Raw genomic sequence first — 21,820 nt, 5'->3', positions numbered from 1 at the left:
TGGGCTGATAAGTTATAGATAAGCAGAGGAAAGGAAGCACAAGAGAGAAAACCCTTCTTTTCACTGTGTCATCCCCTATACAGACGCAACAAGTGTAGCAATACACTCGTGGTTTTGTCAGTTCTAGAACAATACTGGTCTTGGTTTTGATGGATTGTTGATATACAAGATGAGAGCTTGATTAGACCAATAATAGAGAGGCATTTACATGGCACTTGCTGAATGGGTTCCTGACTTTTCCTATTTGCTCAGAGATAAAGGCAGAATGCCATAGTTATCAGTAAACAGGTCCAGCTCCACCCTCTAGAGGTTGAAGCACAGACCTGAGACCTTTGTAGGTAAAATGTACATCCTTGCTGTTGGACCAAGATAGAGATCTGTGAGGTGACAGCCATAGGCCAAGGCACAATGGACAGAACTGGACTGGGAAGCTATACATCACTGGGGGACAAAGCAACTGTCAGGTGGGACAGGAGCATCCTGCAGGCATGTCAGCTGTGGAGTGCACTAGATGACAGCACAGGCTACATCGCCAGGCTGAGGAGTGTGCAGGGGTGACACGGAGAGACAGGCCTGTAACAAATGTACACACAGATATGTATCGTCTGCAAACACTTGCACACAGACAGATACATACAAACATATTGTATGCAAACACTTATCCTAACTGGTACATGCAAACCTATTGTACATAAACATTTGCACACTCCTAATGCTCAGAAGGCTACAAGCTGAACACAAGCATATTGTTCTACAAGATTTGATGCTTACAAATGTTACTTAGGGCCTTATTCTAGTTCACTCTTTGACAAAATCCTTCTTAGATGGACAAAACTATGTGCACTGCAGTGGGGGGGGGGGGGGGCAGATGTAAAATGTGCAGAGAGAATTAGACTTGGGTGAGTTATTTTGTTTCTGTGCAGGGTAAATACTGGCTGCTTTATGTTTACACTGCAATATAGATCTCCCTTTGAAGTAAAACCCCACCCAAATCTAATTATCATCAGTAACATCTGCCCCACCTGCAGTGCACATGGTTTTGTCCATCTAAGAAGGATTTTGTCAGAAAGAGTGAACTAGAATAAGGCCCTTAGTCACATTGAAACTGCAGGTAATTTGCACAATACATTGGTCCTTATTCAGATCTGATTGCAGTACAAATTTGTTTGGAAAATGGGCAAAACCATGTGCACTGCAGGTGGGGCAGATGTAATTTTAACAGTGTAATGTGGGTTAGGGGACATGAGGGAGATTGCTAGACTAATGAGGGAGAGAGGGAGATTGTTGATATTACAGGGAATAGAGGTGAGGTAACTATGCAAAACCATCCTGCAGGTTTTGTATCTGTATTTAAATTTTTTTTTTATAAAAACAGCTAAAATTCACTGAATTTGGAGGGTTTTTTTTGTTCCTACAGTATTTTGTACCTCAATAACATTCATTATTATTATTATTCTATTCTGAACTCCTCATAGGTCATGATATTGTCTTTTAGGTCAAAAGGGTGCACTGAGCAGGGGCGGGCTGGGCCGGTGGGCAGGGTGCCATGTGTCCCCCGGGCCGCTTAGCCAGTCACTGGCTGCGGGCCGCGCTGGATCACCATCCACCTCCTCCAGGCAGCCCTCCTGTGCTGGCCGCGGCTTCCAGAACACGGCCGCGGCATATGTGTATCTGGCACTGTGGGGGGGAATATCTGGCACTGTGGGGGCATATGTGTCTCTGGCACTGTGGGGGCATATGTGTCTCTGGCACTGTGGCGGAATATCTGGCACTGTGGGGGCAAATCTGGCACTGTGGACATCACATTTTGCGGTGTAATGGGCATCATGGTATGGGGCGTAATGGGCATTACGGTGTGGGGAGCATTGGGTAATTGCCATCACAGTATGGGGTGTAATGGGCATCAAGGTGTGCGGCATAATGTGTAATTAGCATCACAATGTGCAATCTGCAGGTACACAATACAATCAAGGTTACAGGCCACGTCCCCTATGATAGGCCACACGCCTTATTTTTCAACGCGACTCCGGCGCGCACAAGCATTCAGTCTTCCAGAGAGATGGGGGGTATGGGCCAGTGCTCTGGACTTGCCCCCTAGGCTAAAAGTTGCCAGCCAGCCCCTGGCACTGAGGTAGCTGGATGACTAAGCTAAGCAACAGAATTGGGCCGAAGAAACACAGGACTGATTTGGCACACTTAGCAACACCCCTGTACTGATAGGGCACACTTAGCAGCACCCCTGGATTGACAGCACACTTGGCTGCACCCCTGGAATTATACAACACACTTGGCAGCACCCATGGGCAGATAGGGCATACTAGTGGCGTAAGTTTGTCCCAGTTGCCTGGAGGCAAGATAAATATTGATGCCCCCCTACCCCCCCCCCCCCCACACACACACACACACACACACACACACATAGCACCTTATATAAATATATACTTGCATGTATGTATGTGTATGTATATTATGTTTAAAATAAAGATACTGTGACATCTATGGTCCTCCTAGGAGCGGGAATCAGCCACAGAAGTAATATCAACGTCTTTCAATGAAATTATTCCAACTTGCAGGGGAGGAGAGGTGCCTCCTGGGGAGCAGGAGCCCGGTGGCAGATGACTCCATTGCCTCCCAGAGTTACGCCTCTGGGGCACACTTAGCAGCACCTATGGAATTATACAGCAAACTTGTCAGTACCCCTGTAATTATATGGTACACATAGCAGCACCCCTGGAATTATATGGTACTCAGGGCAGCACCCCTGGAATTATATGGCACACATGGCAGCACCCCCGAAATTATACAGCACCACTAGGCAGTACCTCTTTAATTATATGGCATACATCGAGGCACCCCTGGAATTATATAGCACACTTAGTAGCACAAAGATGCACAAGGGTCAGGGACAAACTGCCTCTGACTGGAGAGCGCTTTAATCTGCTTTGCTTCCTTATAGCAGCTGCTTAGATGTGGTCGGTCGGTCCTTAAAAAGGTCAAAAACGAGAAAGAAACTACTACAAGCAGCGCTTGAAATTAATGATGGGTGAATCGATTGCGTTAAAAAATGACAAATTTAATGAAATGCAAATGAATAAAAAACAATCACAATAGGGTGTGAACATGTATATATAAAACCACTAATAGGTTGATATTTAAAAAGGTAAAAAATTACTGATCCAGATCTCACGTGGTTTGGAATGTCCGCAATCGGGATATGTGTAACCTGCAATGTCCACTCAATCGATAGTCCCAATTATGGACAAAGTCCAAACAGAAGTGTAACAATTGAAGAGCTTGTATACCGGCTGAGGGAGTGGCTGGTGATAGAGCCTACCTTCTACCTCACCGCAGTTTATATCCAATTTGGGAAGATGTTTGGCTGTGGATTTCCAAAGTGTGGACCTTGTGCTCAGACAAATGAGCAGGTAAATGTCCAGTGAGACACCACGGTTCTGGAAGGAGAGATAACAACACCAACGCGTTTCACTGGGCTAACGCCAGCTTTATCAAGGTGTACTGCTACCTGTTCTGGGCTAATATTTATACCCAGTGTCCTTTGGGATTCATTTGCATAATGCATTGATTCACCCTTAAATAACTGAACAAATTAATTAAAAACTGAAAGGAGATTGTGAGGACATTGCAGGTTACACATATCCCGATTGCGGACATTCCAAACCACGTGAGATCTGGATCAGTAATTTTTCACCTTTTTACATATCAACCTATTAGGGATTTTATATATACAGGTTCACACCCTATTGTGATTGTTTTTTATTCATTTGCATTTCATTAAATTTGTACTTTTTTAACGCAATTGATTCACCCATCATTAATTTCAAGCGCTGCTTATAGTACTTTCTTTCTCGTTTTTGACACTTAGTAGCACCCCTGGAATCATATGTGACACAAGGCAGCACCTCTGGAATTATACGGCACACATAGCACCACCACTGGAACTAAACAGCACAACGAGCAACTCTCCTGGGCTGATACAGTACACTTAGCAGCACCCCTAAACTTATATGGCACACTGGGCAGCATCATACTTGCCTACTTTTGAAAACTAGTTTCAGGGAGATTATTGTTGGTAGTAGAATTCTGCACAGCGCCCCATTGAGGGGGCGTGTCATGCTTCACCCAAAGGGCGTGTCTAGTTCCATATATGGAGAGATTATGAAAACAGATTGTGAACGTGGCACTTAGGGTGTGTACTGCTACATCTGAGAGGAATCTGTTAAAATGACTTATATCCAAATGTAGATGAGCCCCAAAGCAGTTAATAAGATCTACTATACTTGGTAAAGTGCTGGGATGTGGTGCTGATGATTCAATGTAAATTTATCTATCTCTCACTCCTTTTTTTTTCTCCAAAGATGTAACAGTGTAATGTGGGCTAGGTGAAATGAGGGAGATTGGTAGACTAATGAGGGCGAGAGGGAGATTGCTGCTATTTCAGGGAGTCTCCTGCAGAATGCAGGAGGGTAGGCAACTATGGGCAGCATCCCTTGACTATTATGGCACACATAGCATCCCTGCAGAAAAAAAAAAATATATATATATATATATTTATTTAAATAAAGTAGTCCCCCATTGCATCTCCTTAGCAGCCTCAAACAGCTGAAGACCGCATAGTATTCCCCCATAGCAGCCTCCTTAGTAGTGCCTCGATGTAGTCCCCCATAGTTGTAGTTGTCGATAAGTTGGGGATTTTATTTCAAATGAATGACCTTTTGTGCCTTTTTAAGGTAAATGCAGTAGAAAAAAAACCTGAAGTGTGCTATGTAAATTATTGATGTCTGCTGCACTCTAGTGGCTTCATGATGTATTAATCCCAAAACTTTTGTGATGGAATGTGTGGCAGAAAAGGCTGCATCATCATGCATTTTGGGTTGGAATCATTTGGTCTACAGCACAAGGGTCGACAGTCATTGATGGTCAACAGTCATTTTGTCGACAACATTAGGTCGACATGGGAAAAGGTCGACAGGTCATTAGTTTGACAGGTCGTTAGTTCGACAGGCCATGTCTAGGTTGACAGTCAAAAGGTCGACATGGGATTTTTCACTGTTTATTTACCTGAATGTCAACACAGTCGACGTGGATACAGTTTAAAGTGCACCGCATCGCTCACTGTGCTCGCAATGTGTCCGGCACTATTTTATTCTCTCACCACGCCCTAGTGGTTGGTAGGGCATGAAATACCGCCTGTTGGCACTTGCCGTGTCAAAAAATATTATAAAACCCCATGTCGACCTTTTGACTGTCGACCTAGACACTGAACTAACGACCTGTCGAACAAATGACCTGTCGACCTGGAACCACGTCGACCTTTTCCTATGTCGACCTAGACCCATGTTGACCTAATGATGTCAACCTAATGACTGTCTACCATAATGCTGTAGACCAAATGACTGCATCCCTTGTCACCAGGGCCAGTGTAAGGCTTCTCAGTAACAGGCAAAACTTCAAACTACTGCCGACCCTGCCCCCAATTCGTCCCTGATGTCCCCGAAGCAAACGGCTTTGGTGAGTTTCGCTCCATAGTGGGAGAGAAGGAGGCAGGCAGGGGAATGGAGAAAGATGACTACAAAGTGACTTAAATAAACTGGAAAGGTGAACGGAAAGCTGGAAAATGCAGTTTAATGTTGAAAAAAGTAAAGTAATTCATTATGGGAACAAAAATGAACACGCTACTTACAGGCTAAATGCATTAGTATAGGGAATTCTGCTGTAGAGAAAGACTTGGGGGTCATCATATTGGGTAATAGTGCACACTGCTCAAGTGCAGCAGAAAAAGCAAACCGGACACTGGCATGCATTAAAAGGGGAATGAATTCAAGGGATGCCACTGTGATAGTGCCTCTTTACAAGGCATTGGTGAGATCACACTTGGAATATTGTGTTCAGTTCTGGGCACCGCACCTTAAGAAGGACATAAATGAATTGGAACAGGTACAGAGAACGGCGACTAAGCTCCTAAAAGGTCTCGAATCACTAGAATACAAAGATAGGTTGAATATGTTTTCACTGGAGATATGGAGGTTGAGAGTTGATATGATTAGTATGTTCAAATACAGGATTGGGAATCATATGGAACTGGGAGATGATTTGTTCACTAACAGGCCTATACTTAGGACACGCGGGCATGTACTGAGGCTCCAGGAGAATAAATTCCGTATTGAATTAAGAAGAGGATTCTTCATCATTAGAACAGTAAAATTCTAGAACCCATTGCTGGTGGGAGCGGTTACAGCAACTACTGTTAATGAATTTAAATCAAAATTGGATGCATTTTTGGACACTAAGGGAATCCTATAGATATGACTCAAGTCAGTAGTTACAAGTTAGATACAGTAGGTTGAACTCGATGGACTAATGTCATATTTCAGCCTTAATTACTATGTTACTATGTAAGGGAACGCAAAATGAACACCAGACAGGTGTCTTACATCTGTGAGCGCTGGAAAAATCATTTGATGATCGCCGACTATTGAATGATTTTGCCCCCGCACCCAAGGCTGCAAATGGATGCTTATGGTAAACATCCATTCGCAGCCGTTCGGGGAACTCGGCGAGCAAGGAAGGGGGGGTGGGGCGTGCAGGCGGCGTTACATACACAAGCAACGCTGTGATTTTCACAGCATTGCATGTGGACTAGAATAAGGTCCTATGTGTAAGGGGCATTACAGTGCAAGGGATAATGTGCAAGGAGCATTACGGTGTGAGGCATAGGGCAGTATTCAATGAGGCTGATTCACCATATTTTATGGCAATTTTGTGCTATTTTCGTGCTGTAAGGCGATTTTTTTGACTAAAACGGTGAATCACCCTATTCAATGACCAGATGGCGAATACATTTCAAGGTTTTTATCGCCATGATTCACCGAGTAGCAATCGCTATCTTTTTATGGTGAAGTGGAATGTGAACTTTTAAATAAAGTGTTTTGTTTTTTACATTTGGTGTCAAAAAATCAGGAATTTTATTCTGAGGAGGGGCATGCTATTTTTATTCATGTGCTGTAAGCACATGAATATATATTTAATTTAAAAAAATATATATATATTTTTTTTTTACACAGAGCAGCCAGCAGGGGGCCGGGAGCCGAGCCGCTCATTAGATATTCATATATTCACTTCACCCGATCATTACATATGCACGATCGGGTGTATTGAATACCCGGTCCCCTGTTGGCTATCCCGGGGGGCTGCCTGGCTCCCGGGGAGCCCACCTCCCCCTCCCCCCACAAACGTTTTGGGGCAGGCAGGGAGACTTCCATCTCACTGCCTGCCGCCGTCCTCAGGCTCCCTGCGGTATCGCCGCAGGAGTTAAAATTCGCCGGTCAGGGGCAGTGAGCCCCTGACTCGTTGAATACTGGAGCCGGCGAGGTTTCGGAACGCGGAGGGCAATGGCGAATGTGCAGCGAATCCTAAACAGGATTCGCTGCACATCGTCAAAATTCTCATTGAATACTGCCCATAATGTGTAAGGGGCATTACCTTGCAATACAAATTGTGTAAAGAAATAATGTAAGGGCAAGTTACGAACATATAGTGAGGTCTAAATCCATCTCTGCTCCTTTCGGGACAATTTCCCTTTGTGTTGCTAATTATAAATGTTAGTACATATGCGATAAGCATCTTCACAGTGAGTGGCAGGATGTACTGCCTGTAGTTGGTACAGACCGCACAGTGGTGTAACTATAAATTTTGCTACCCCCTGCCAAAAAGGTCCCCACCCCCCAAACACACACACATACAATTACACACACATAGCATTTGGGTAAAACAAACAGGGACTTTTTAGGCAATATGGCTACCAGTGCGAACAGTAACAAATGTAAACTCCTCCCCCCATAGCCATTTTGAAAATAAATAATTTGCATGCCTCTACGGCACATTCCAAAAAGGGTGTGTGGCCTTGCTGCAAGGGGGTGGCCTCACTGAAAGGGGTGTGGCTTGCAGGAAAAGACTACCTTATACACCAGTTTTGCAACCTGCACGCAGAGACTTTGGCCACCACAGGAAAACAAAAATGCCTGAATAACAGCCCTTTTTATCATGTTTCTCCTTCTAATAATGTCCCTTACAGATTATGCCATAAGCCATAATACCACTATGACATTATGCCACACACCGTAATACCTATTACATAATATGCCCCTTCCCACCTTCTCCTTGCACTATTCCCCCCCCCCCCCCCCCCCAGGTGCAGCGCAGTGCAATCTTCATGGTTGAACAGCTCCCCTATGACTGACATTTTGAGAAACTATAGTTTCCGATTGTGCATCATTTGTTTTCAAGCTGTGGATATGATACACCGCCGCACCGGAGATAGGCATCTCTTTACACAAGACACTGTGACATTAGCTGTATACTGTGTCACTGGTATATTTTTACATGCCCATTGCATGTGTATGAATGCAGCAGGATTCCTCTTTGATTCAAGCCATAGCCAATGAATACCAGGGAAGCCTGCCTTAAAGATAATATACCGTATTTATCGGCGTATAACACGCACAAGCGTATAACACGCACCTTCATTTTAAGAGGGGATTTCTAAATAAAAACTTTGAAGCAAAATAAGGGTTGGAACCTGCTGCACTATATAAGACACTGTACTGGAATCTGCTGTGCTATATATATATATATCAGGTGCTGACAGCTGTTAATAAATATCTGTATACAGGTCACTGGGAGGAGTTTTAAGCGTGCTGCTGCTGCGAGGACCCGACGGTGCGCAGCAGCAGCAGCAGAGAACACGCGCTTGGTAGGCGCCGCCTTGGATGACTGCGCGCATTACAGGCGCCGGGTGACTGCGCGCATAACAGGTACAACACGCGCCGGGTGACTGCGCATTACAGGTACCGTACCCCGCCGGCTGAAATTACCGCACAGTACTGCCTGCATTACCGGTATATCGGAGTATAGCACGCATATCGGCGTATAACACGCACCCATCTTTTCCCCCTATTTTCAGGGGGAAAAAAGTGCGTGTTATACGCCGATAAATACGGTACATAACATTGCAATGTGAATACGTGCAGCTCTTTGGAGTTCATACAGAGGAGCGGACACGTGCCTATGGAACTAATTATTAAGTTGTAGTATTTTGAAATAATGAGGAAAGCGAGTTATTTTGATTTGATGCACTAATTCAAATGTAACCTTTATTCATTTACAATAAAATTATTAATGATTATTATCACACATAACTAACCACAAGGGAGCCTCAGTGTAGCTTAGCAAAGAATGACTGTGTAGCATTTCAGGCAGTGTCTCATGTTGTGCAGGGTGTGTGTGATCTGGAAAATATGGTCGGGGAAATTATGATTAAGAGCATAAATGCTGTCGTTGTTCCTGTTGACTTCAGTCCCCATCTTGTACAGTACTTTCTTATATACATCTGGGTTCATGGAGAGTCGTGAAGCCAATCCCAGACCATTTTTTTCAATCCAGGGATTCCTGGGATTTAATTGTTTTACAGGTTATGGGCCATATGCACTAAGCTTCAAAAGCAATAAAATGGAGAGTGATAAACAGCCAGCCAATCAGCTCCTACCTGCCATGTCACAGGCTGTGTTTTAAAAATTTGAGGTAGGAGCTGATTGGCAGGTTGTTTATCACTCTCGATTTTATCACTTAAGCTTAGTACATCTAACCCTATGTGTTTGGGGGTTCAATTTCAAGTTCAGCGTATAGAAAAAATAACCCTACTCTGAGGGGTCCCTGAAGCAGCAGCAGCACAGGCATTTGGATGCTACAGACAGACATCCACTCTCCTCTTAAACTAGCTGCCAAGGTAGCTGTTTAAAAAAGGCCTGTGTGCTCAGGGCTAGTCAGTTTTGGAGTAGTTATATAGGGGTCTATTCATAAAACGGTGAAAAGAGTGGAGAAGCATGCCAGTGGAGAAGTTGTCCATGGCAACCAATCAGCAGCTCTGTATAATGTCATAGAAGGCACTATATAAAAGTTACCTCAAAGCTGATTGGTTGCCATGGCTAACTTCTCCACTGGCTCACATCTCCACTTGTTACACTGCATCATGAATAATAGACCACATAGAAACATAGAATTTGACGGCAGATAAGAACCATTTGGCCCATCTAGTCTGCCCCTTTTTTTACCCCTCAGGTAAACTCAACCCTTTTTAATCCTTATTTCTTTGTAAGGATATTCATATGCCTATCCCAAGCATGTTTAAATTGTTCTACTGTCTTAGCCTCTACCACATAGTTAGTGAAGTCCGTCACGGACACCCTTTCATTAATTCTAGATTTGTTCAGTAGCGCACGCAGGGGGGTTCTGAGTACCCAGAAACCCCCCCAGGAATCTAAGGGAACTAGACTGAAAGCTGAGGGTCCCCTCTTTCCATGGGTACAATATTTTTCAAAATCGGCCCTAGGCAACAGGAGATATCTGACTTCAAAGCAGTGGTCCCCATCCAAGCCTGTTAATTTCTCTTCCCAGGCAGATATTTCAAGTTCAGTCTGACAGAGTTTTTCTGAGGATATATTCCAAAAGCTGGGACTCTCCCCCTTTGATGGACACTAGAAGCTTGTCTCTACTCTGCCCAGAACCAGAGATATCAGCCTTCCAGCAGCTGGTTACTGCTCAAGCTACACACACCTGGTATGTAGTTTTATGTACTCGTTGGCAGATTGCTCTGCCTCCTGAAATCTGATCCCCTAGTCCCCAGTACCATTTGGTAGGAGGGATTCTCTAGTTTTTAATTCCATTAGCTAAGAAATCTAGTTCCGGGAACTGGAGATATCTGCAGTCAAGCAAGCTGTCCTCCCACCAGAAAATTATGAATAATAAGCCCACCATACTATACACCCCTCCTCTGCGTATTACACATCCTCTACCACCCTGGAAGTTATGTATCAGGGCCCCTTCATTCAGCCCAATGCCCCCTTCTCCCACCTCATCTCCCACCATCTGTGCAGTAAAGGGGTAATAAGTGAAAATTACTGATCCAGGCTCTACATGCTGAGCGGTTCATATAATACCCCCACCACCCGCGGGACATCAATAGCACCCCCTACCGCTGGAGGATAGGTAGGGGCCCCAATACATTGCTATGCCCAGGGGTCGACACTGCTGTTATATGTGTATATATATATATATATATATATATATATAAATCAACGGGTCACTCAGCTCCTTAGGTGGTGAGAGCCCCGTGCCATCAGCAGGGTCCAGCGCGCCGGACCAAATACATACAGTTGCGGTCGTCTGCGGCACTGGGGACTAGGAATAACTCACACAATGGCCAGCTATGTGGTTGATGTTTCAGCCTTTATCACGGCTTTTTTCAAAACAGCTTACATGTAAGCTGTTTTGAAAAAAGCCGTGATAAAGGCTGAAACGTCAACCACATAGCTGGCCGTTGTGTGAGTTATTCCTAGTCCCCAGTGCCGCAGACGACCGCAACTGTATATATATATATATATATATATATATATATATATATATATATATATATATGTATATTATTATTATTTATATACATTTGGTCTATCTATAATACTTTAACTGTCCCAGCATATACTGGGTCACCTAAGTGCCCATCTCTGTGCTTTGCTCCGCCCCTCTCTGGAAACCCCCTTTTGAAAATCCTGCGTTTGCCCCTGTTCAAAGGGCAGTATTCAATGAGGATAATTCGCCCTGTTTCACGGCGAATTTGTGCTATTTTCACGTTGGAAGGTGATTTTTTGGGTTAGACAGCGAATCACCCTATTCAACGTGCACTTCTCGCCGTCTTTCTAAGTGATTTTCGCCGCGTGTCGCCGTGTAGCAAATCGCCATCTTTTCATGGAGAAGTGGAAAGTGAACTCTTAAAATAAAGTTGTTGTTGTTTTACATTTGGTGTAAAAAAAATCAGGAATTTCATTCTGTGAAGGGGCATGTTCTTTTTATTCATGTGCTTATAGCACATGAATATATATTTAATTTTAAAAAACCTATATTTTTTTTACACATAGCAGCCAGCAGGGGGCCGGGAGCAGAGAGCCGCTCATTACATATTCATATATTCACTGCTCCTGATCATTACATATGCACGATCGGGAGCAGTGCATATTTGGTCCCCTGCTGACTCTCCCAAGGGGCAGCTTGTGCTGCTTGGCTCCCGGGGAGCCCACCTCCCCCCCACATACATTGTGGGGCAGGCAGGGAGACTTCCATCTCCCTGCCTGCCGCCGTCCTCAGGCTCCCTGCGGCGGTTCACACTCGCCGTCAGGGGCAGCGAGCCCCTGCCTTGTTGAATACGGGGATAGCAGTGGGACAGCGAGGCTCCGGAACACGGCGACTGTGTAGCGAATCCTAAACAGGATTCGCTGCACGCCGTGAATATTTTCATTGAATACTGCCCAAAGAATTTCAAGCAAAACTCCCAGAACCATCTACCTCACAGGGATATAGAAATTCCTCCCTAACCCCATAAAATAGATATTTGAAAATTCAAATAGTAGCTAAGTTCTGTCTGTGGACAAAAAATATCTCACAAACTGAGGATTCTGTACTGAGGGAGAAGATTATTTAGTTAACATAGTTTTCTAAGAATGAGCATGAACCAACTAATTTATGTTGAAATTGTAAAAAGTTTATTACAATCACCCCTGCACATTGAATACTGTATATAATACTGGTATTTTAATGGTTAAACGTTATTTGTCCTTCAGATACTGTATCTAAGACACATTGTGTTATGTACATAGTATTTTTATAAAAAAAACTCCAGTGTACATGGCATGGCTCTCACAGACTCCAGCAGGTGATTGATCGGTGGCGGTGGTGGTGTTGGTGGTATTGTGATGTCTTAAGACCCTTAATGGCTGTAATCAGAGGAAGCAGCACCACATGGGAATAACAAGCATTATGCTGATTGACCGTCCAAGATTTTCTGCAGGTTATAGTTTTGGCCTTTCAGAGCCAAACTCACCAGAACCACTGCATGAAAATATTTTTTTTATATATCATAGAGTCCACCCTATTAAAACACAAGTAAAATAGCATGCCCTTTAATGCTGCAAACAGGATTTGATGCAATGGTAGCTGAATTCTTTCCTTCCTAAATCCCTCTATTGCTAAAGTCTTCTATTCTGTTGGTGGTTAAGTTTCAACTAAGCTTCTCCTGTTGGAGTAAATCAGCGATTCGCAGCCTTAAAAGTGGACAACCTTAAGTACAAGGATATGTGGATCTATATTTGTGTTCTGATTTTTATTTTAGTTATTTAAACAGATTTGTCTCTAAATTATCATTGTCATTATGTCCTATCATAGTTGGATAATGGTGAGTTACTATAGACGTAGGTCTCAGAGTGCTGCTGCAGTTCTTTAGCTGTACGCCGTGCCTCCCTGGCAATCCTCTGGAAGCGATGCAGGGAAAGAATGACAAAGATGAGTAGGATGCCCTGTATTACAATGAAGATAAAGAGGCAGAACTGAGAGACCAGGGCAAGGTTACAGTACCAGTACTGGCAGGTGGTCACAAGTTCATCCTCTGTCAGGTACATGATAATTCTGCCCTTCATTGGCTCAGGAGTTACACAAGTGACATCACGATACAGTCCCCTTTTCTGCTGCCCTTGCAGCCAGCTGCGCAGGTACATGATCTCGCAGTCACAGTGCCAGGGGTTATGTTGCAAGTAGACTTCCTGGAGATCTGGCAGGTTGTCCAGGAGACCACTGGGAATTGAAACAAGGTTGTTCTTTTCAAGTCGGATCACCTGTGTGGAAGAAGGAAATGAAGCCGGCAGGGACTTGGTGGGCAGGCCATGATAGCTGCAGTCCACAATGCCAGCACTGCAGCTGCAAGCTGATGGGCATGTAGAGACCACAGGAGGCAAGGAGAACATCAGTGACAAGAGCCAGGACCAAGGTTTCATCTTCATGCCTGAAATAATTAAGGTTTTTGTTAAAAATACTTAAGAGTGATATGTAAATCTGTAAATATCACTGTTGGCTCTTTTGTTAAAAACAAGATACAGTACAGTATATACAAAATAATTCTACTGTCTTGTTTAATCAGATGCAAACATAACTGAACAAGGAAAGTAAGTGGGGTGCGCCACCAATAGCAACTGGTAAGAGGGTAGTCATCCCTCTGAATTATAACTAGTCAGGTATAATGGTCCTGATGGGGAGATCCAACTGTATAGGCAGACTCAACTCTCTGGGCTGCCTGTACCTCAGCAGCACTTGTCAGCAAGCACTTGCTCCTGAGAAAGCTGGTGTACAGACAGCCAAGAGAAACGCGTTGAGTCTTCCTATGCACCACTTGGATCTCCCTATCAGGACCATTATACCTGACTAGGAAGCCATTTGGGACCTTGTTCCATCATCTTATGCAGCACCTATCCTGAATACATTGAGCTCCACTTGAGGAAAAAGACTTTGTGCCAACATTCTTGGGACTACAGCCATTGCTCCTAAAGTACCACAGGACCTGACCCAGTGGATGACTATCAAGAATTGTAATACATTCTAGCTGCACTGCAACCTTGGAAAAGGCCTTAGTCCAGGGACCATACATTTAATTAACTGATTTCCATTGGCTCATTTGAAGCCTTTATTTAATAACTGTTAGTTATTTTACATTCTAATATTTGCTAATAAATTGCTTACATTTTGAGAAACCATCTATGTTTTATGTTCAAATAAAAACAAAGGATGTGTTCCTCCACCAGTGCGCTAAGCAGCCTTACTAGTAATGTATGAAGGGTATTCTCTTTAACCCTTTACAAAATAATAGTGCACAACAAAAATGTATACATAAATTTTGTTCAGGCTGATTAGTTCAAAATCATTCACTCCTCCCATCAATTGTACCATCTCACAACCATTGATGGGAGGAGTGAATGATTTTGAACTAATCAGCGCCTGAACAAAAGTTATGTATAAATTTTTCTTGAGCACTATGTTTTATGTTCAGCCAGTGCTGGTACTACTTCTTTTCTTTGCAAACATAACTGAAAGCCATTAAAGTCCTCCGTCTACTGTCTTTAGCAAGATGAGCTAAGGTCTCTGTAAACCTTTGCTAGGATGTTTCTTCAGGAATATCCAGTTTACTCATACTCAGAAAATGTTCTTGAATACAGCACAGGTTACCAGAGAGGGATCATTATGGGATTGGGAAGAGATTTACCTCTCCTAATATCCTAATATCCTGTGTAGGTAGTGGTCAATACTATTACACTTATGACATCAACCTACAAATGGCCCCATGCATGGAAGAAAAATTACAGATTAAGGACTAAAATTTCCTGCTCTTAGAGGGATCTGCTCAGACACTTCTCATTGCAGCTCTGGAGATTATAGCCTGGGATTAGAGATTATAGTCTGGGATAGGAATTGCATTCAGTTCACGTTAGAGGGTTGTCTGCTCTGTTACACCTGTAAATGAAGTTTACTAAAAATAATTTTTCATTTTAACTATGAAAGAGATCATTGTGCCCCAGACGAGGTGCAGATACAGTTAGCTAGAAGTTCCCTACAATGTCTGTAGTTCCCTTCACAATGAATGATGCGCATGTGCAGGGTCCCTGGGTGAACGGACTCGGTGACTTGCATAGTCGATTCGGTGGGCTGACGAGGCAGGCCATCTGAGACACGGTAAACTGCGAGCTTTGCAGCTTACCACGCCAACCAGAATCAGGGCCAGGGTGTTTGCGGTGTCTGCTGCATATGGCGAATTTGCACATAGGACTCTTTGGGATACATGTACTATGATTGGAATTCTATTGAAGATGGGATGTTGCCTACAGCAACCAATCAGATTCTGTCTATTAACTTCTACATGGTGCTAAATAAATAAGAAGTAGAATCTGATTAGTTGCTATGTACAACATCCCATCTTCAATACAACTCCCATATTAGTGAATGTACCCCTTCATGTCTTAAAACCCATACTGAGCACATACATATATGTTTTATGAAAAAACAACCATTCCCTTTAAAGGATTGGCCATTTCATGTTGCAGAACAGCTCTGTAGATAGAACTGATTAGTCTCTCATCATTAGAATTTGGAACCAGGGGCCAGAGATGTAACTATGCTTCTCTGGATGACAGAATTACCAGAAGCAGTTTATTGTTGTTGATGCTTGCTGGCATCAGTAGTGACACATTGAAATAAGCTTTCAACATTGGGTGTGTTTTTACCTAGGAGAGGTAGCAAACATTTTGGTACTGATGTAATATCTGGGCGCCCGATTTTTTCATCGCATCGAATCACATGCAATATAGTGGCATACAATTCATGCCATGCGATTTTTCATTGTAAAGACCCGATTTTTAATTGTATAGTCACCCATGGGTGATTTCATACCCCCACTATCCAACTACGTATGGAGTTGATTTTATATAGTGTGGCGAGCGCAGCGAGCCCCGAGAGGGGATGCAGAATACATGTAAGGTAATCCGCGTCCGCTCGCCGCGCTTCGGGTTTGGTGCGCTCGCCACACTATATAAAATCAACTCCATGCGTAGTTGGATAGTGGGGGTATGAAATCACCCATGGTTGACTATACAATTTAAAATCGGGTCTTTACAATGAAAAATCGCATCGCATCGCATGCCTTAAGTAGTGGCATGCAATGAAAAAATCGGGCACCCAGATAATACATAAGTACCAACATTTCCATTTGTGGACCATCTTTTCTTAAGGAATGCAGCCGCATGTAGAACATGCTGCGGCTGTGTGACTTGACACGCATAACCCGCGCTTTGGCTTTCCCTGTTAGGTTGGCTGTCATAGCTTTTGCAGTCTTCCAAAAATAGCAGCAATACAGGGAATCATAGAGAGGAAAATGGACAGAACTATACTCCTAGGAGGAAAACCTAGTCAGGTCTACAAAATCCCAAGGACGGGGAGAAGATCTATTTTCCAACATGACCCAAAACACACTCGGCAAAAGGGGGATTAACAACAAAAGAGTTGAATGTTGTAAAGGGGTCAGTTCAATAGATTGCTGTCCACCACCAATTACCATCCAGCCTGATTAGGAGGTGTCTACTCACGCAGCAAATTATTTTCAGTTTTTTGACAAATGTTTTTAATTAAATGTTTATTGGCACCTTATTTAGTATTTGATTGATGGGAATACATTTCAGTGAAACCATCTGTGAAAAATCACATGTTAGAGATGACCTTTTTAGCTACTGTGTGTAGACTGAATGTTATTTTTATCCAGAAAAATACAAATACTGAAGAAAAGAAGACTTTGGTTGGGGGCACAACCAAAGTCTTCTTTTCTTCGGTATTTGTATATGCTCTTTTCTGACTTGGGGAGCACCTTCAACCCTATTGAATGAATAGGCAATAATATGCAAATTATGTAACATGGGATTAGGATTTGGATGACATTTCTCCAGGCATTAAAAATTGGAGCGTTGCAAATTTTTGAACGCCCAGGTAGGGGTCCTGTGGGAAACCCCTCCAGACAATACTTTTAATATCCAAAAATATAAAGCATTTTATGTTTATTGAAAAACACACTTGTAATGTGTTGGATTGTTTTAATTTTTTTTGTTTTACTTTTAACTAAATTAAATAATAAAAAAGACAATTACGCTTATATTATATTATATAACACTATGTACATTTTGACTGTTAACTGTATTTTCTATTCTCATTTTCTACAATTGCTTTGTCCTTTTCTTTGTTAAAACAACAACAGATGGTGTTATTGTAGATTAGCTAATAGTGTTAGTAATCTGTCACGTCAGCAAATTGATAATGCGTTATGTAAATGAATAGAACTAGTGATTTTGTTGGCAACCTCTAAGGGGGAAATTTACTAAGATGGGGGTTCTATTTCACAAGCTAGGTTGCTATGGTTAACCAATCAGATACTGTCTATTATCTTCTAGAACACAGGTCTTCAACCTGTGGCCCTCCAGATGTTATGGAACTACATATCCCAGCATGCCCTGAGGGTTTTTGGCATGCTCTTATAGGAAAAAATGTGGCAATGCATGTTGGAACATGTAGTTTCACAACATCTGGAGGGCCACAGGTTGAAGACCCATGAGAAGGTGCTAAATAAATAAGAAGTAGATTCTGATTGGTTGCCTATAGCAACATCCCATGTGAAATAGAACTCTCATTATAGTAAATGTAGTAAGGTATAGTAAATAAAGGTGTAGTATAGTATAGTAAATATAGTAAGGCCGCTGGATATAGATGGTGCTTCTGCTGCCTGTGACCTGTCACCACCGCCGCCCAATGTGCCGCCCGCTGTGCCTTCCACAGCCACCTGCCCGCCAGATATAGATGGTGCTGCTGCTGCCTGTGACCTGTCACCACCGCCGCCGTAAGTGACGGGGCATGGAGGATGCAAACGGGGAAGATTGGGGTTGTGTGGGGGGGTTTGGAAGTCTTTTTAATGTTGCATTTGGAGGAGGGGCCTATTTTTTATTAGGGAGGCCAATCCCGGGAATCCTGGGATTGAGCATTTTTCAATCCCGAATCCCGGGATTGAAAAAATGCCCCGGGATTGGCATCCCTAATAAGAATAAAATAACTTAACTGTTATATTTTTTTTGTAGTCTCTGTGTACAATACATAAGCCCTGCACATAGCTAAATAGCTTATACTGTATTTCCACCTCTGGAAAAAGTCCAAACATGCCCTATGGTGTGAGAGGGATGAATCCAATGGCTCTCTGTGTATTATTAAACAACATATTCACCATTAAATCTATTTCATAGACCTCAGAGTAAATGTACTAAAGCTTCTAAAAATGAAATGAGGTGATGGTCCCCGTAGCAACAAATCAGATTCTTTCTATCATAATCAACATAATCTGATTGGTTGCTATGGGCAACATCACCTCTTTTCATTTATTGAAGCTTTAGTAAATTTACTCCCTGGTAAGAGGCTACGTTGTATACTTATTTATGAATAAAACTCATAGCAGGGAAAACCTAAGGAGCAAGAATCAAAACATGGAGGGCAAAATATTCCATCTGCTGACAAAGTTCCGACAGCTCCGAAAAATGGTTGGACTGATGCAAGAGAATTTTGGGTACTTGTTTCCTAGAACGGCCACAATCGTGAGTGATCGTGGCTCTTAATTAAGGGACACGATCCTCACGATGTGGCCGATTTTTTACAATTTTTTCCCTTTGATTGACAGAAATCGGGTCAATCGGTCGGTCGCGACCAATTAAAATCGGCCGCGATGCGACCGACCGATTGACCCGATTTTTCCATAGACTTCAATGTTAAAAAATCTTTTAACATTGAAATCGGGAGAATCTTGTCGGTCTTGTGCCATTATAATGGCACAAGATGAGATGGACTTGATTAAGTCCATCTCACATAGGGAAAAATGATAAAAAAGGTGAAATGGGCCAATATGACCCATTTCACATTTTTTATGTGCCCGCCATGACCCCACGATAGACGTGAACCCGAAGCGTGGCGAGCGCAGCGAGCCCGCGAGGGGCGGCGGTGCGCGTCCTCCGACCTTTTCATTCCCCTACTATCCACTAGGGCGTGGAGTGAGAATAGAATAGTGTGGCGAGCGCAGCGAGCCACCGAGCCCGAAGCGTGGCGAGCGCAGCGAGCCCCGCGAGGGGACGCGTATACCTGTGAAGTTATACGCGTCCCCTCGCGGGGCTCGCTGCGCTCGCCACGCTTCGGGCTCGGTGGCTCGCTGCGCTCGCCACACTATTCTATTCTCACTCCACGCCCTAGTGGATAGTAGGGGAATGAAAAGGTCGGAGGACGCGCACCGCCGCCCCTCGCGGGCTCGCTGCGCTCGCCACGCTTCGGGTTGACGTCTATCGTGGGGTCTAGCCCACTTAGTAACATTTGGGGGGGCAATTGAAAATAATCAGGTGAAAAAAAAAAAAAATCGGGTGAAAAATCGGGCGGTCGGATCGGTCGCATCGCATGCGACCAAATCGCATGCGATGCGATCGATCCGATTTTTTATCTTACGACCACAACGATCTAAATCGTTGTGGCCGTGCTAGGAAACAAGTACCGAATTTTGACCTGCGAAACAGTGAAGAAACTTGAAAACTATGTACGAAGCTTGTCACTGAAGGAAAACACGACAGTCCCACTGACTGCAGTGATACTGATGCAAAGGTTTAGTTACAAACTGTCATTCCTACTAATAGGGAAAGCTGACATTTTATAGCACATGCAGTGAAATAGAGTAATGCGACTTACCCCGTGCTATGCAGATTTGCCAGCCCCAAAGGACAGTCCCTGTGCTGCTGATGAGCCGGGATCCTAAGCTGAATGATAACAGCAGAGTGTCAGGGAATGATAAGAGTTTTTAAGTGAACCCACAGCAGGAAGCAAAACTTAACTCTTTCCTGTACAAGTCACTCCCACGCTCTACACCGTGGATGGGCCGGAGGCAAATAAGATAAAAGATGATGGTTTGGCAACTTCTCATGTACCAGATATGCGTAGCGTAGCAGTAACATCTAGCATTTGAACCTGCTACCTGTCCCTCCCACTGGAGGTAGACACATTGCTGATAGACCTACAGTATTTGCTCCTGCACTGTAAGTCTGCAGATTCTGACTATATATTATTGTTAGTTCAAAACCATCAGGCAGAGCTCTGCATTGTAGTAACTTCCTATAGATATAATTTGTATGCCTCCTATGCCGGAGCTTATATCTGCGTCAGAAAGTTCTATAGGGCGTGACACTTTCTAAAATTATGTTAAGAATAAAGAGCGTGTGACATGTATGGGAGGAGCCCAGCGGCAGATGACTCCATTGCCTCCCAGAGTGAAACTTTTTGCCAGAAATGCATTGGAATTTAGATGGATCTCTGCATACCCACAGCTCTATATAGCCCACACACTCATCCTACATGTAAATGCCCATTTAGTCATAAGAAGAGACTCAGAATTGGTCGTAGATGCAGGGGTGAAGGTACATTTTCAGACACCAGTTTCTCCCCCAGCCAATCAGCAACGATCTTCGGGGGAGCGCCTCAGCTGATTGGTTCATTCTCCAATGAAAGTTAAAGTTTAACCTGTGTCTATGGGTGGTTTCCATCATAGACGCCCATGGTAAATATTTAACAAGCGCATCTCCCATGATGGTAACCTGGTGAATAGCAGAGTTACCTTGGGTTCAGCAAGCACAGAAGCACACAAAAGTTCACAGCAAATACCAACACATAGAAGTATACAGGTATCTAGAAATCTATTCTAGTGGCAGGCTACAGGCATGTTAGATCAGAACATATATGAAGCATTGTCCAGAGCTGTAGAAGAAAACATGACAGCTAACCTTACTGGCAGATCCAAAAATCATGAACAGGCAACAATAATGACCCAGTATTGAGTGCTGGGAACCAATAGATTAAATAGGGAGGTGAAAGGTGTAATGCTGGCAATGGAGTCATTAATTACCTGGCAGCTGGACATAGAGCAGGGTTCAAGATCACCTTCTCTGGTAATGACCAGTACTGCAGCTCACAAGACCGTAGCACTGAGGACACCTGGTGATGGGGAATCATACTGCAGGGAACAAAACCCAAGTCCTAACACTTAACCAGAAGCCAGGGAACAAACACAGCCTATACCATGGCAGTTAGGAGCTGAATGGTACTTTATCTCTGTCCAAGGGCTTAGTACATAGACCACAAAGCCAAGGAGACAAAGAGTACCCGTCTGAAAACTTGGCTCCCGCACCTCCCACATTCACTAAGGTCAAATCTGAACTGAATGCTTGATTGTATTTTGACAGGAGAGCTGCGCTTCACAAAATCAAGAAAGGCTGATGAGCCCATAATAAAGACTAATTACCTTTTCACAGCAATATTTCAAAGTGTT

At 43.5% G+C, this 21,820-nt stretch overlaps 1 protein-coding gene across 1 annotated transcript; it reads right to left on the bottom strand.

Annotated features, from left to right (window-relative positions):
- Positions 1 to 12,626: 12,626 nt before the first annotated feature.
- On the bottom strand, positions 12,627 to 20,282 carry GP1BB (glycoprotein Ib platelet subunit beta). The gene is made up of 2 exons (XM_083158409.1): positions 20,191 to 20,282; positions 12,627 to 13,900 (listed from the first exon to the last, which is right to left on the bottom strand). Exon 2 carries the CDS (start codon positions 13,896 to 13,898, stop codon positions 13,272 to 13,274), a length of 627 nt encoding a protein of 208 aa, XP_083014535.1. The 5' UTR covers positions 13,899 to 13,900; positions 20,191 to 20,282; the 3' UTR covers positions 12,627 to 13,271.
- Between the last annotated feature and the right edge of the window lie 1,538 nt (positions 20,283 to 21,820).

Source organism: Crinia signifera, chromosome 1 (genome assembly GCF_055691185.1).
Source record: "Crinia signifera chromosome 1, ASM5569118v1, whole genome shotgun sequence".
In the NCBI taxonomy this organism is placed as follows: Eukaryota; Metazoa; Chordata; class Amphibia; order Anura; family Myobatrachidae; genus Crinia; species Crinia signifera.
This window is presented reverse-complemented; position numbering and strand designations above follow the sequence as displayed.

Coding starts and splice junctions, on each gene's coding strand:
- GP1BB (XM_083158409.1), bottom strand. CDS start 13,898: ATGAAGATGAAACCTTGGTCCTGGCTCTTGTCACTGATGTTCTCCTTG.